The sequence below is a fragment of the Cotesia glomerata genome, linkage group LG8, assembly GCF_020080835.1.
Source record: "Cotesia glomerata isolate CgM1 linkage group LG8, MPM_Cglom_v2.3, whole genome shotgun sequence".
Lineage (NCBI taxonomy): Eukaryota > Metazoa > Arthropoda > Insecta > Hymenoptera > Braconidae > Cotesia > Cotesia glomerata.
In genome coordinates, this window is record NC_058165.1 from 15,216,123 (window position 1) to 15,228,057 (window position 11,935).

The following is an 11,935-nucleotide window of genomic DNA, read 5'->3' on the forward strand; positions in this document are numbered from 1 at the left end:
TGGGCTTACCCTCCCGTCAATGTTGAGATAAATCATATATAGTTCTATAAATCGATGGGCCAACTTGCCCACCTGAATTGGACACCGAATTTCCGTTGTATTTCTAGCCTGACTCTAGTTACCGAGAATCGCTGCTTGCACGTGTTGCTGAGGAGACGCTTCCTCATGGGAACCGAGCGAACAGGTACTCTAGCACAGGGAATCGCTTTCGGCGCCTTGATACCATTTTCTGCTGACTAGGGAACTTGACAATAACCACCTAGTTCCTAAGGGCGGAATAATCTGAGTTCAACCGCGGAATAAATACAAGTTCCGCGCAGTGATACAGGTGTTTGGCGGCATCCGCGACCGAGGTTACATAAACCTGGGACCTCCAGGAGGAGCGGCCACTGGTAATCAGTCAGTCGTTTAGTCTGTCCGAATCTATGTCGAGTCCGAGCTGTCTTGCATCGTGATTAATTGTCTCCTAAGACTCTAATTCTCGTTGCTGTCCCATCTCTCTCTCTCTCAGTTATAGAATCAAAAATATTGCATCAAATGGATTATTGTACTGGATTAGATTTGCTTTCATAAATAGAATTAGTTTGTAAAAGAGACTCTCAGGGCCATTTCGGGCAACTCCCATGCTTTGGGGACGCCCAATAAACAATTAGTACCGTAATTCACGAGTATTCTTCATTCACTGAGCGACCCACCCTCTTATCAACATCTAAATATTTTTCAGTGAGACGCTGAGCTAGTCCGGAGGTCTGTTTACATGACAGGTAAATAACCAGGTGTAGGCTCACACGTAACAGTACTATTAAAAAAAAAATGTATTCATAGATTTTTTGTGAGTGAAAGTAGAAGAGCCGCGATTCAAAACCATTCTCCAATATTTATAACTGTCACAATAGGTTTGAGAAAAAAAAAACATTTCAATTTTTTTAGAAAATTTACGGTTGAATTATAAATTATACGAGTTAAAATATTTATGAAGTAACCAATGAGAAGGATAAATCTTAAAACTTAAGAGCGGTTGATAGTTGATTTTCAAACGAGTTTTGTTCATGAATGAGATAAAATTTTGAAAAAATCGCTTCGCTCTTCGATAGATAATTAAATTATCTATTGAAGAGCGAAGCGCTTTTTTAGAAAATTTTCATTTATTTATGCATAAAATGCGTTTTAAGATTCCATAAAATGTACAAGTATGACAGAGATACTTTCGTTTGTCCAATAGAGGGCGAGAGAGAGAAAAAATGTAAACCCTTCTTAAAATACATCCAGAATTATGTTGTAAATCTTCAGTTTGATACAATTAATTATTATTTTGTTTCAAACAATCTAAGTTTAAAAAAAAAGTTAAAGGAACAAGATTTGTGTTTTTTATAAACATTTAAATATATTTTACAAATATACAATAATTATTTTAATAATTTTTCATTAATTACTGACATCAAATAACAAATACGATGAATGCTCATTAAAAAAGTATGAAATATTTATACATTTCTAAGAATATTAATACAGCTAGCGCTAATAGTGAAATTTAATTTTTGTAATTATAAAACTTATTCAAGTGAATATCGATTAATACTAAACTTTTCTAGTAATATTATAGTTATTTTAAGTATTCATATTAATTTCAATTGAGAATTTTTAAAACTTGGACTAAGAAAAAAAAATATTTAACCTGTCGATTATATCATTCACATAGATCGTAAAACAAATTTAAAATTAATATCAAAGTTCTTATCTCTATTTTATCCACCAATTTTGACAGTTCAACATTATTATTTATTACAATAATCACTAATTCTGAAATTATGTATGTCAAAAGAAAATTAAATTTTCATCTTTAATAAAAACTCTTACAGAAATTTTTCAGACTTTGAACATAAACTCGTTAAATTTATATATTAGTGACTGTAAAATTAAAATTTTAAACATGCTCATTTTCCTGAAAATAGAATAAACGTGAAATAAAAGTAACTATTTATTTACTAAAATTGGTTTTATGGTGACAATAATTTCATAAATCGACATTAGTTGATGATTCGTCAACTTTAGATTCTAGAGAGAAAGGAGGAATTCTACAGTCAAATGTGTATCCATCTTCTCTTTCTAAGCGAAATGTTCCCCTAAACAAAGGAAAGTACATAATTAGTTTTAAAATCATGCGGTTCTAGTTTTTCGATTAGAGATTTTGTTAAATCTCCAATATATTTGCTGATACTAGCAAACAATAAAAAAAATTACCACATGTGACCACTAGGAGCTTGCAAACTGACATGACTACTATATTGAAAAGCTGGTAATGTTTTTGATAATACTGGCTCTTGTCCGACAACCCCACGACCCCTCACCGTCTCTAAAGTACCAGATAAGCTAAATATTCTCCAGTGACGTTCTCGTAATTGTACACTAAGATCTCCTAAGTTTTCAAGTCTTATGCAGTAACGCCACTAGAATAAATAAATTTACCTATAAAATTTTTAACAGTAACTTCTAATAATTTCTTAAACTTACCCAATATACAGAAGTGGTTTGAGTTTCCCTACAACCCATATAAAACGGAATGACAGTCACACGAATATTTTCAGTTATTTCTTTGTGAACGTCTGATAATTCAAGCCATGGATGATTTTTTTCTTGCCAAGCTCGGAGTGTTTCTTGAGCCATAAAAGGTGGATCTCTGTCTGGATTGAATGTTAAAAATTTATCAAAAAGTTCATGCTGTAATGCTGTTTTGTCGTTAGTCGAGTAAGGTAAGATATCTTCATGTGCAACATAATCTAATCCAGGAATCGCATACAAACTTCTACTACTTTCATTATTTCCTAAAAACGTTACAGCTTCAGTTTGCGCTCTCTACAAAATAAAAAATAATTTCATTAATAAGTGCTTCTTGATGTTTATTAAAAATTTTTTTGTTTAACTTACAATAAAAGGACAATCACGTTGATCGATAAGGACTTGATAAAATGTATGAGTTTTTCCTTTAACTTCTTTGCCTACACTATTTGGACTAATTTCATCAACTCTAAAAAAAATTTAAGAAAATAATTTGTGATTACATCTTATTTCAGAATTAGAAAAATATATCAAGATGTTTTTAAAGTTTCTAGAAGATTAAAAAATGTGAAGAATTTTCCAGAAAGTTTTTGACCTTCGAAAAGATTTGTGGTCTTCGAATATCTCAGAATTTTTCAGATGTTTCTAAATTATCAAAACTATCTCCTGTTCTATAATGTCTTGAAAAACGAAAATAAAATCTATGAACTTTCTAGCACTTTTTAAAACTATCTTTATTTGAAAATTTATTATTTTTTGTAATGTGACTCACTAGTTTCATTTTATCAAATGCAGTGAATCAGAGTTACTTTGAGATAATGTTTAAAACATAATAAACCCAATTTTTTGAACAAATTAAACTACCTTTCTGCCATTTCAATAATTTTATTGGTTTTATGTCTCATGTAAAAAAAATTTCAAAGCTAATTCTGAATATTATTATTTGAAGCGAAAAATGTTACTTTGAGAAGCTTAAGTTATTTTAATTTAGTCAATTGAAATAATTAATTAAATCTGCAATAGTTAAGCATGCAATTGAAAATATTTTTAAAGAGTAAATACATGGTTTATTATGAATAACTTACCCATTTTTTTTATTGGGTAGATCACGATCATAAACTCGTGCAAGCCATGGGAACAAAATAACACCACGATATCCAAATACTCTGTGCAATATTAATTGTCCAGTTTCATATTTCCCTTGCAATTTAGGAGTTTCTAATTTTCCTACTTCTGCTAATCTAAACTCACGCGAGAAAAATATTTACATTATTATTAATTCAACAGAAAGAATGATTAAAAACACGTGTTCAAATCAATATTTACCTTATATATGTAGCATTTTGAATATTTAATAAATTATTCTTCGCTTTTAAAAGGATACAATGAAAGCTTTTGCGGTGGAATTGCATAAAGTTCATGCTAAAATTATAAATTTTTGATACTGGATGAAAAAAAAACGATTATTATTATAAATTTGTAATAAAATCATTACACATTGTAAAAAAATGATTATATACACATTATTGTTAGTATAAAATGTATGCGTTGTGCGCAATTACACACTATTTATAAATTCTTGGTACTATAGTAACTTTACTACGCGCGATATACATAAACAACCGCGCTTATGAATTGGATATGCGATTGAATTAACTAGGGAATGAACATCAATTTAAATAATAATTCAAAAATTGAAAACTGTCAATTATAATATACATATGTTTGGGCAAAAATAAAATTTCAAAACTAAAATGGACAGAATGTAAAAAATATCAGAATAAAGTGTTAAAAGTGTAAAGTAAATTATTTCATATGTAGCGATTGAAACAGAAATTCAGGTAGAAATAAATAATTCTCTAAATAAAGTCACTACATATATAAGTTGTTATTTATGCTTCCATCTAGTGGATGTTATTTTTATTTATTGAAAACTTTACTTACTGTAGTTCTTTCGCCCGGGAGTATTAAAATACTCGGTTTCAGCGCGGGAAAGGAATCATTTTAAATAAAAGAATTCTATTTAGACGTTATTTAATTTTGATCAAAATTATTTAGTTGGTTTCAGTTTATTATTCAAGTTGACAAAATATTAAAAAGCTTCAAAATATAAAATTGAGGTTTACAATGACGTGATCTTAGCAATCTAAGCTCTCGGTGAGAAGTGTCGTTACATAGTTTTTCCGAAGAGCTTCAAACTCCGTTCTTCTCCCACCATAACTCCCATACATATATCCGCTCTTGTACATATGGGGTATTCCATGCCAAATCGACCACTTTTGAACTCGACCCCTTTAAATTTTGCTGAAACATTTCCATTCTTTTCTACCCTTTGAAAAACACTTTTGAGAATTTTTTCAAATTTTTTTGGCCAACCCAAAAAAAGTTATGAATTTTTCAAAAAAACGGCTTTTTTATTTTCAAATAGCCATAACTTTTTTAGGCATCGACTTTTGGGTACCTTTTTTTTTTTTAAAATTTTTTTAAATGAACTTTTTGAAAAAATATATCAGAAAATTAAATATCATCAATTCTTCAAAATAATCGGCTTTTTTTGACCAAAACCGTTATTTTTTGGAAGTTCAACAGTTTTTTTTTTTTTTTTTTTTTTCTCAAAAAAAACTTCAATTAATATGACAACTTTTCCCGTCCAATACTAAGCTTATTAATTAATATTGTTAATTTTTAATGATTTTACAAAAACAATATAATAATTTAATCATTAATGTTCTCTCTGGCGTTTCAATATTTTACAAATTCTATGTTCATTAGAGTTTGAGAATTTTTTTACATACAAACAACCATTTTTGTCGGGGATTACACAATGTAGTTGTTGAGTTCCTACAATTGGTTTCGTTTTTGTAAATCTGTCATTCAAGTCGTTCAATGCTGTATTATAGTCTTCTTCTGGAGAAAACTTGACTATGATATTTGGCAAGTTATCCGGATCAGAAGTCCATTCGTAAAGTCCTATAGGTGTTGTTATTTGTTTATCTACCGCAAGCTGGAGACTTGCTCTTGCTGCAAGTCGTTTGAGGATACCACCAATTCCATCACACGGACCTTTGCCATGGGCAGTTGCAAAAAAATGCCATTCAGCAGGAATATCAAAATCATCTTCATGGTAGTACAAATTAACAAAATTTTTAAAGTTTTTAAACTGTTGAGGAGCCCCATCAGAAAAGTAATAAATCTTGTTACAGCGTTCAGGAAGACTTTTCACATAATCAGTTATTATTTTGATGAAAACATGAACAGCAACAGCATCGTGATTATTACAGTCTGAAATAATCACTAAACTTCTGTGTTCAAGTTTGTCATTTACTTTATAATAAATAACTACCGGAAAAACTGTCGCCTGATCATTATTCCAGTGAAAACCAGATGCTGCATTTTGTACTACGAACGCATAATTCTCTGCAAAATCACAAATAATGACATATTCATTTGGTTTTAGTGTTTCCTTTAATGTTTTTAAAAACTTAGCTTGTTCTTTTGCAATGAATGAGTGAGGTAGAAGAACTTTCAATTCACTACAAAGGTTTTCAATAAATTCTTCTGTAGGCTGTATAAAAGTTTCTAAACTGCACCTTGGTTTTGATACCCAACGCTTGTAAGTGACATTCTCGATTTCCTGATTTTCAAAACATGTCAGTAAAATGTTACTCAACTCATCTACCCCTGGACACTTGTTACATCCACCCAAATAACATTTTTCTGTTGGAGTCTCACATATTATCATGTCCAAGCAATCATTATAGTGTTTCAACGACTTTTCTGTATTTCTCGTTAAAGAATGAACATTTGCACCTGAAATAAAAGTGATTGAGTAAACTGAAAATCTAGGCACGTATGATTATTAATAAACTGGATAATTACCAAGCATCATCAACTTAAAGTTTTGATGGATAGTACATACACAGATAGTATGCGTTCCACTTGCTCCTGCTAACACACAATGTTTCGGCCGTAACGAAGCAAATTTCGAAAATCCAACTTTCTCTGCAGGGTTTATTTCACGGAAACATTGGTAAAGTTCTTTTAAATTAGACAGAACAAGCCGTTTTTGGACGTGTACCCGATTACCATCATCATTTCGAACTGAAACAAAGTCTTTCATGCCGGGCATCAAAGCACTATACTCATCATCGTTGTAAAAATTCGCAATTTTCAATAATATTTGATCAGTAATTGTCGTCCCTATAAAAAAAATGTTAAGTGAATCAATCTTCAGATGTATTAGAGCCATTGATTTTACGCTATACCTACCTAATTTTGTTTCAGGTGTTGAAAGTATACCTTTTTCTTCAACCAACTTTTTTGCTACTTTTGATAAATGTCTTGATGTATTCATAGTTTTACAAATACGTCTTTCACCCCATTTTTCAGGTAACAAGGTTAAGATTTGTATCTTTAAAGACTTTTCTGTTTCTTTATCATTGAATTTATCGTGCAGCTTTTCAATTAATGAACGAAAATTTTCACCATCGTCATCAATTGATCCTTCGTCAGCAGTTGAGAGCAAAATTTTTTTCAAGCTGTCAGACGTCTGATTTATTTTATTACTCAAAAATTGATAATCATTCAATTTTTTTGAAGGAATTGGCGATTGATTTAATAGTCACAATGCATCGTTTATACTGGGTAATTGAGTTGCAGCACTAACTTGGGATGCCGAGCTTGATTGTGAATCTTTGGGTTCACTATTAAACGACAAGGAACCTTAAAAAAAACAATGAATCGTATAGCTGCTAAAAATGCATTCAAGTAATGTATAAATAATTTAAAAAAAACTTACGGAATGATGAGGACAACGGGAGATCTGTGGCAGTTGTGTTACTATCACTGTCAGCACCATCACTGTTCTCATTGTTATCACTAGAATCATCTTCATGATCACTTGCATCAACGGTAGTATCATTACTAGTATTTGTTTGTTCCTTTACCAATTTTAAAGCTTTGTTTCGACACGGACTGCATAATAAATAATTATCACTTAATCCCAACGTGACTTTCATGATGTCAGTCGCTGGACGTAAACTTTTTTTTTTAAAATGTGATTCTAAATCAAATGGATTACAACAACGATCGAAAAATATTTTTGTTGCCATTATGTCTCGATAAAATTATTCCAATCACTGTAGATGAGTAGAAGTAAGATAATTATCTTTTCAAACAAGGTCAAATCAACTATAACAATAATTCTCTTATTTAAAAAATGGAATGACAAAAATCTCTCACTACATCACACAAAAGGTTAACAGGTTATGTTTGGATATGAGCGTGACAGCCTTACTTATGAATCGAAACATACTAGCGTATAGTTTTTTAGTATACTGACTATAGATAAGTCCATAATTGTCATACCCTAGATTATCGATATTACTGATATGTTCAAATTTGAATCTTAGTATTTACTATCGTTTTATAAGCTTATAAATTAAGGATATTATACCACAAAACATTTAAATTACATTTATTTTATTATAGAAATAACTTAGAAAAAAAAAATTTTTTTCCATTTTTCAAAATTTGACAATTTTTTTTCAATTGAATAAAAAAAATTAAAAAAAAATCCGAGCCACTCCGAGATGGACGGGAAAAGTTGTCATATTAATTGAAGTTTTTTTTGAGAAAAAAAAAAAAAAAAAACTGTCGAACTTCCAAAAAATAACGGTTTTGGTCAAAAAAAGCCGATTATTTTGAAGAATTGATGATATTTAATTTTCTGATATATTTTTTCAAAAAGTTCATTAAAAAAAAAAAATTTTAAAAAAAAAAAGGTCCCCAAAAGTAGATGCCTAAAAAAGTTATGGCTATTTGAAAATAAAAAAGCCGTTTTTTTGAAAAATTCATAACTTTTTTTGGGTTGGCCAAAAAAATTTGAAAAAATTCTCAAAAGTGTTTTTCAAAGGGTAGAAAAGAATGGAAATGTTTCAGCAAAATTTAAAGGGGTCGAGTTCAAAAGTGGTCGATTTGGCATGGAATACCCCATATGTAAGTACACATATTTCTACTACATATAAATGATTTTCACACACAAATATATAATATTTTCTATTATATTCACATATATTTATTTATAAATTATATATATTGCAGTGCATTAATATTCGTATTTTGCAAATTAGATTAAGCTTATTACTATTTCTATCAATCTATAATCTATTAAAACTATGAAATAGTTTAATTGTTAATGTAAGAGATAAATATCATTTAATAATATTATTTTATACAATCTTATCAACAGACTCGATAGAGTCTGGCGCCAAGTTCCGTTCTCAAGCCAGACTACCGAGTGTGTATATACCGTAAGCAGAACGGTTTTTTGAGGTTACAAATTTTTTTTCAAGTTTATTTTGATTTTTTTTTTATATGATATTTTATAATAGTAGTTCATGCTTTTTATTACGCGTATTACTTGATTATTATCAATTATCTTAATAATTTCTATTTAAAATTATTAAAAATAATCAGCACAAACTATAGCGACCCAGATTTTTAGATTTTAACTTTTTTCTTATGTAAAAAGCGGACGGCCAGAGACTAAATAATATAAGGATTAAATTTACAACAAAATTTTTTTTAATTTACGAAAATCATATACAACCATATCGGATACTTGGATTTTTGAAGTGAAACTTCTTTACGGAGGGTAAAATTGAACGATTTGAGGCGGAAAAGGGGAAGTAGCGCTAGAGGAGAAGCATTGAGTGAAAGTTTAGAGTAGGCGAGTGGGGGAATCGCTTGTATTCGCTCTGTGCGCGTGGGCGGAGCTAAAATTCTAACACTCCTGCATTAATAGTATTAGTGTATTCAGGCATACTGACAGCGCCACCAAAAAGGGGGCTCGGGCGTTTTTTGGGGCTCATGGCACTATACGTATACACAATACTCACTTATTTTCAAAGTAGTATATGTATGCTCCGCCCAGGCGCACAGAGCGAATAGCAAGCCGAGCAAGCCTTATATATTTTAAAGAGTGGGGAGAGTTAAGGAGAGTCAAGTAGAGTGGACGAGTGCAGTGCGCGTGCGTCGTAATTCCACCACGTTACTTATATATATATATATATTATAATCAAATTTTCAAGGGGGGTATACGGGAACTTAACTAAACTTAATTCTAAAAATAAAATCTGGATTATACTTCGTTATCTTTCCGATTCTTGGTCTCTAGTCTCGATAAAATAGGGCGCCAGGTAATTTTTAATCACTAGAATTACCAAACTAGTGAACACGGAACGTAAAGAATTTTTATTCGCTAGGAATTCTCAAACTAGCTAAACTTAAACGCAAACTCAAACAATATCAGAACTCAAACTTAAACTCAAACGTAATTAGATAATTTTTATTCGCTAGAAATTATCAAACTAGCTAAAACGTAAACTAAATCGAAAATACAGAAAACTTAACAAAATAAAGACCAAAAATCAGAAGGACAACGGAATACCTCGGGGTCGCTCAGTGTGCTGGTTTGTGGAGAGAGGGGGTGGTTCGGGTAGAGAGGATCCATAATTGTAATAATTTTATACGCAACACTAAAAATTTATCATTAAAACAAGATCGGTATTTATTCAGTAAACCGTAAACTTAATTAACAAACTCAATCTCAAATCCATATAAAATTACTAAAACGATATAGCTAACAATATCAACGCTATAGCCAAGTTACAGTACCTTATTCTTATAAAATAAAACAAATAAATAAATAAATCTTAATGACTCGAATAACAATCTCAATTAAATCTATCAACAAAACTCTAAATTCTTTATAATACAAAAGTTTACTATAAACGAGACTATCCGATATCTCAAGACCAAAAACTAATTTATTAAAGCTCAAATTACAATAAATAAACTAAAATCATACCTGATATAAACAATGCCGATGCTGAGTAACCTTTTATACTAACTTAAATAAACCTCATAACTATATTCATTTCTGTAACGTAAACTAAAATTCAAGAGACTAAACTCTTAACCTGTAGCTGCAATAATACGCACATCCGATCACTTGAAGTGATCATAGGCGACTCTCCAACTCGACTGTCCTCTACGAGGTCTAAGACTCAACTCTTCTTAACAAAATCTAAAATCCAACTATCTTTAACAAAATCTAAAACTCAAGTATTCTTAAACATGACTCACTCCCAACTAAAATTTCTATATTCAATTAATCCCCATAAACTTTTTAATCTCTAAATCAAACAATTGAGGCTTGGAGTACGGATATTCCTTTAGTGGATGCTCTCCGGGAACTGACTACTGCTGGGATCGAAACCAAAAACGTAACTTAAACTCAAAATTAAAATATCAAAAACGTAACTTAAACGTAACAAAAACTTAACGAAAAACGTGTGGGAGTACTTTTCCACTCTCGGAAATTTTTGCGTCAACCACCGTACTCTTTGGGCCATAAAATCCCTTCCCCGGCATTCAAGGGGCTCATGACGTCACGGGACCCCAAGACCAACGCTAAGTGTTAGCAAAGGCTAACACCCTCAAGAGTCAAGGGGCATGAGGCAGATTTTCCTCAGCCACTGAGATATACACACCTACGGTCTAGGACACATCCTATTTTCCTTTATTTCACGCATCGTATTATTGTAATCGCGAAGTACTATATTGACATTATTATTTATACACGAACTTTATCTATTGTATTGTTTTCTGATAACTATATTCTACGGGATTGATTATTTATTGTGAGATTTAATTAACTTCATCCGAATATTGTAAAGAGTATAGCTATAACTTGAATAAATTATAAAACGAAAGAAATAGATTACTACAGAGTCAGAAGTGGGATACACTATCGTGCTCACATAGTGAATAGTGTAGTGAATAGTGCGGTGAATAGTGATTTTTAATAAATTTAAAATCATGAGTCGTGACCGAAGATCAAGGCGGGACCGTGATCATGAGAGTGATCGTCACCGGAAAGATCGGCACAGATCTCGATCACCGCATCGCCACCGGGAATCACCACCTCGGCAGAGGGGTGCTTCCAATAGTCGATTGAATCCAACTGTACCAAACAATCGACAAACTGACAGTGAAGCCAGCAGCAGCAGGAGTAGCGAGTTCCTGATGATTGAGAAACTCACAGAGGTCCTCTCAGGCTTTGCACAGTCAGCACGTACACCAAGACCTAGCGGTGGCAGTTTCACCAACGAGAAGGCGATTCCGGAGTTTGATCTCAAGGAAACCAGCCTATCTGCTGCGGAGTGGATTGCCAAGGTCAGCGCACACGCTAGTCTTTATGGATGGGACGAGCGGACAACCCTTTATATGGCGACATGCAGGCTTAAAGGTAACGCAAAACTTTGGTATACAGAATTGCATGATTCGCAGTTAACGTGGGGGGCATTCTCTTCTT

At 31.7% G+C, this 11,935-nt stretch overlaps 2 protein-coding genes across 3 annotated transcripts; both read right to left on the reverse strand.

The window, feature by feature from the left end:
- Positions 1 to 1,965: 1,965 nt before the first annotated feature.
- LOC123270979 (polymerase delta-interacting protein 2) lies at positions 1,966 to 10,537 on the reverse strand. 2 transcript variants are annotated; one of them, XM_044737180.1, is made up of 8 exons: positions 10,532 to 10,537; positions 9,199 to 9,200; positions 3,883 to 3,978; positions 3,642 to 3,797; positions 2,926 to 3,025; positions 2,512 to 2,853; positions 2,242 to 2,447; positions 1,966 to 2,123 (listed from the first exon to the last, which is right to left on the reverse strand). In XM_044737180.1, exons 3-8 carry the CDS (start codon positions 3,975 to 3,977, stop codon positions 2,015 to 2,017), a joined length of 1,008 nt encoding a protein of 335 aa, XP_044593115.1. In that variant the 5' UTR covers position 3,978; positions 9,199 to 9,200; positions 10,532 to 10,537; the 3' UTR covers positions 1,966 to 2,014. The 2 variants fall into 2 exon arrangements, with proteins under 2 accessions (XP_044593115.1, XP_044593114.1); XM_044737179.1 differs by lacking the exons at positions 9,199 to 9,200; positions 10,532 to 10,537 and having other exon boundaries at positions 3,883 to 4,037.
- On the reverse strand, positions 5,126 to 7,173 carry LOC123270976. The gene is made up of 3 exons (XM_044737174.1): positions 6,826 to 7,173; positions 6,436 to 6,756; positions 5,126 to 6,366 (listed from the first exon to the last, which is right to left on the reverse strand). Exons 1-3 carry the CDS (start codon positions 6,908 to 6,910, stop codon positions 5,279 to 5,281), a joined length of 1,494 nt encoding a protein of 497 aa, XP_044593109.1. The 5' UTR covers positions 6,911 to 7,173; the 3' UTR covers positions 5,126 to 5,278.
- Positions 10,538 to 11,935: the final 1,398 nt, after the last annotated feature.

Coding starts and splice junctions, on each gene's coding strand:
- LOC123270979 (XM_044737180.1), bottom strand. CDS start 3,977: ATGAACTTTATGCAATTCCACCGCAAAAGCTTTCATTGTATCCTTTTA. Junction 2,854..2,925: donor AACGTGATTGTCCTTTTATT/GTAAGTTAAACA, acceptor TTTATTTTGTAG/AGAGCGCAAACTGAAGCTGT. Junction 2,124..2,241: donor GCTCCTAGTGGTCACATGTG/GTAATTTTTTTT, acceptor TCCTTTGTTTAG/GGGAACATTTCGCTTAGAAA.
- LOC123270976 (XM_044737174.1), bottom strand. CDS start 6,910: ATGAATACATCAAGACATTTATCAAAAGTAGCAAAAAAGTTGGTTGAA. Junction 6,757..6,825: donor AACACCTGAAACAAAATTAG/GTAGGTATAGCG, acceptor TTTTTTTTATAG/GGACGACAATTACTGATCAA. Junction 6,367..6,435: donor CTTTAAGTTGATGATGCTTG/GTAATTATCCAG, acceptor CTTTTATTTCAG/GTGCAAATGTTCATTCTTTA.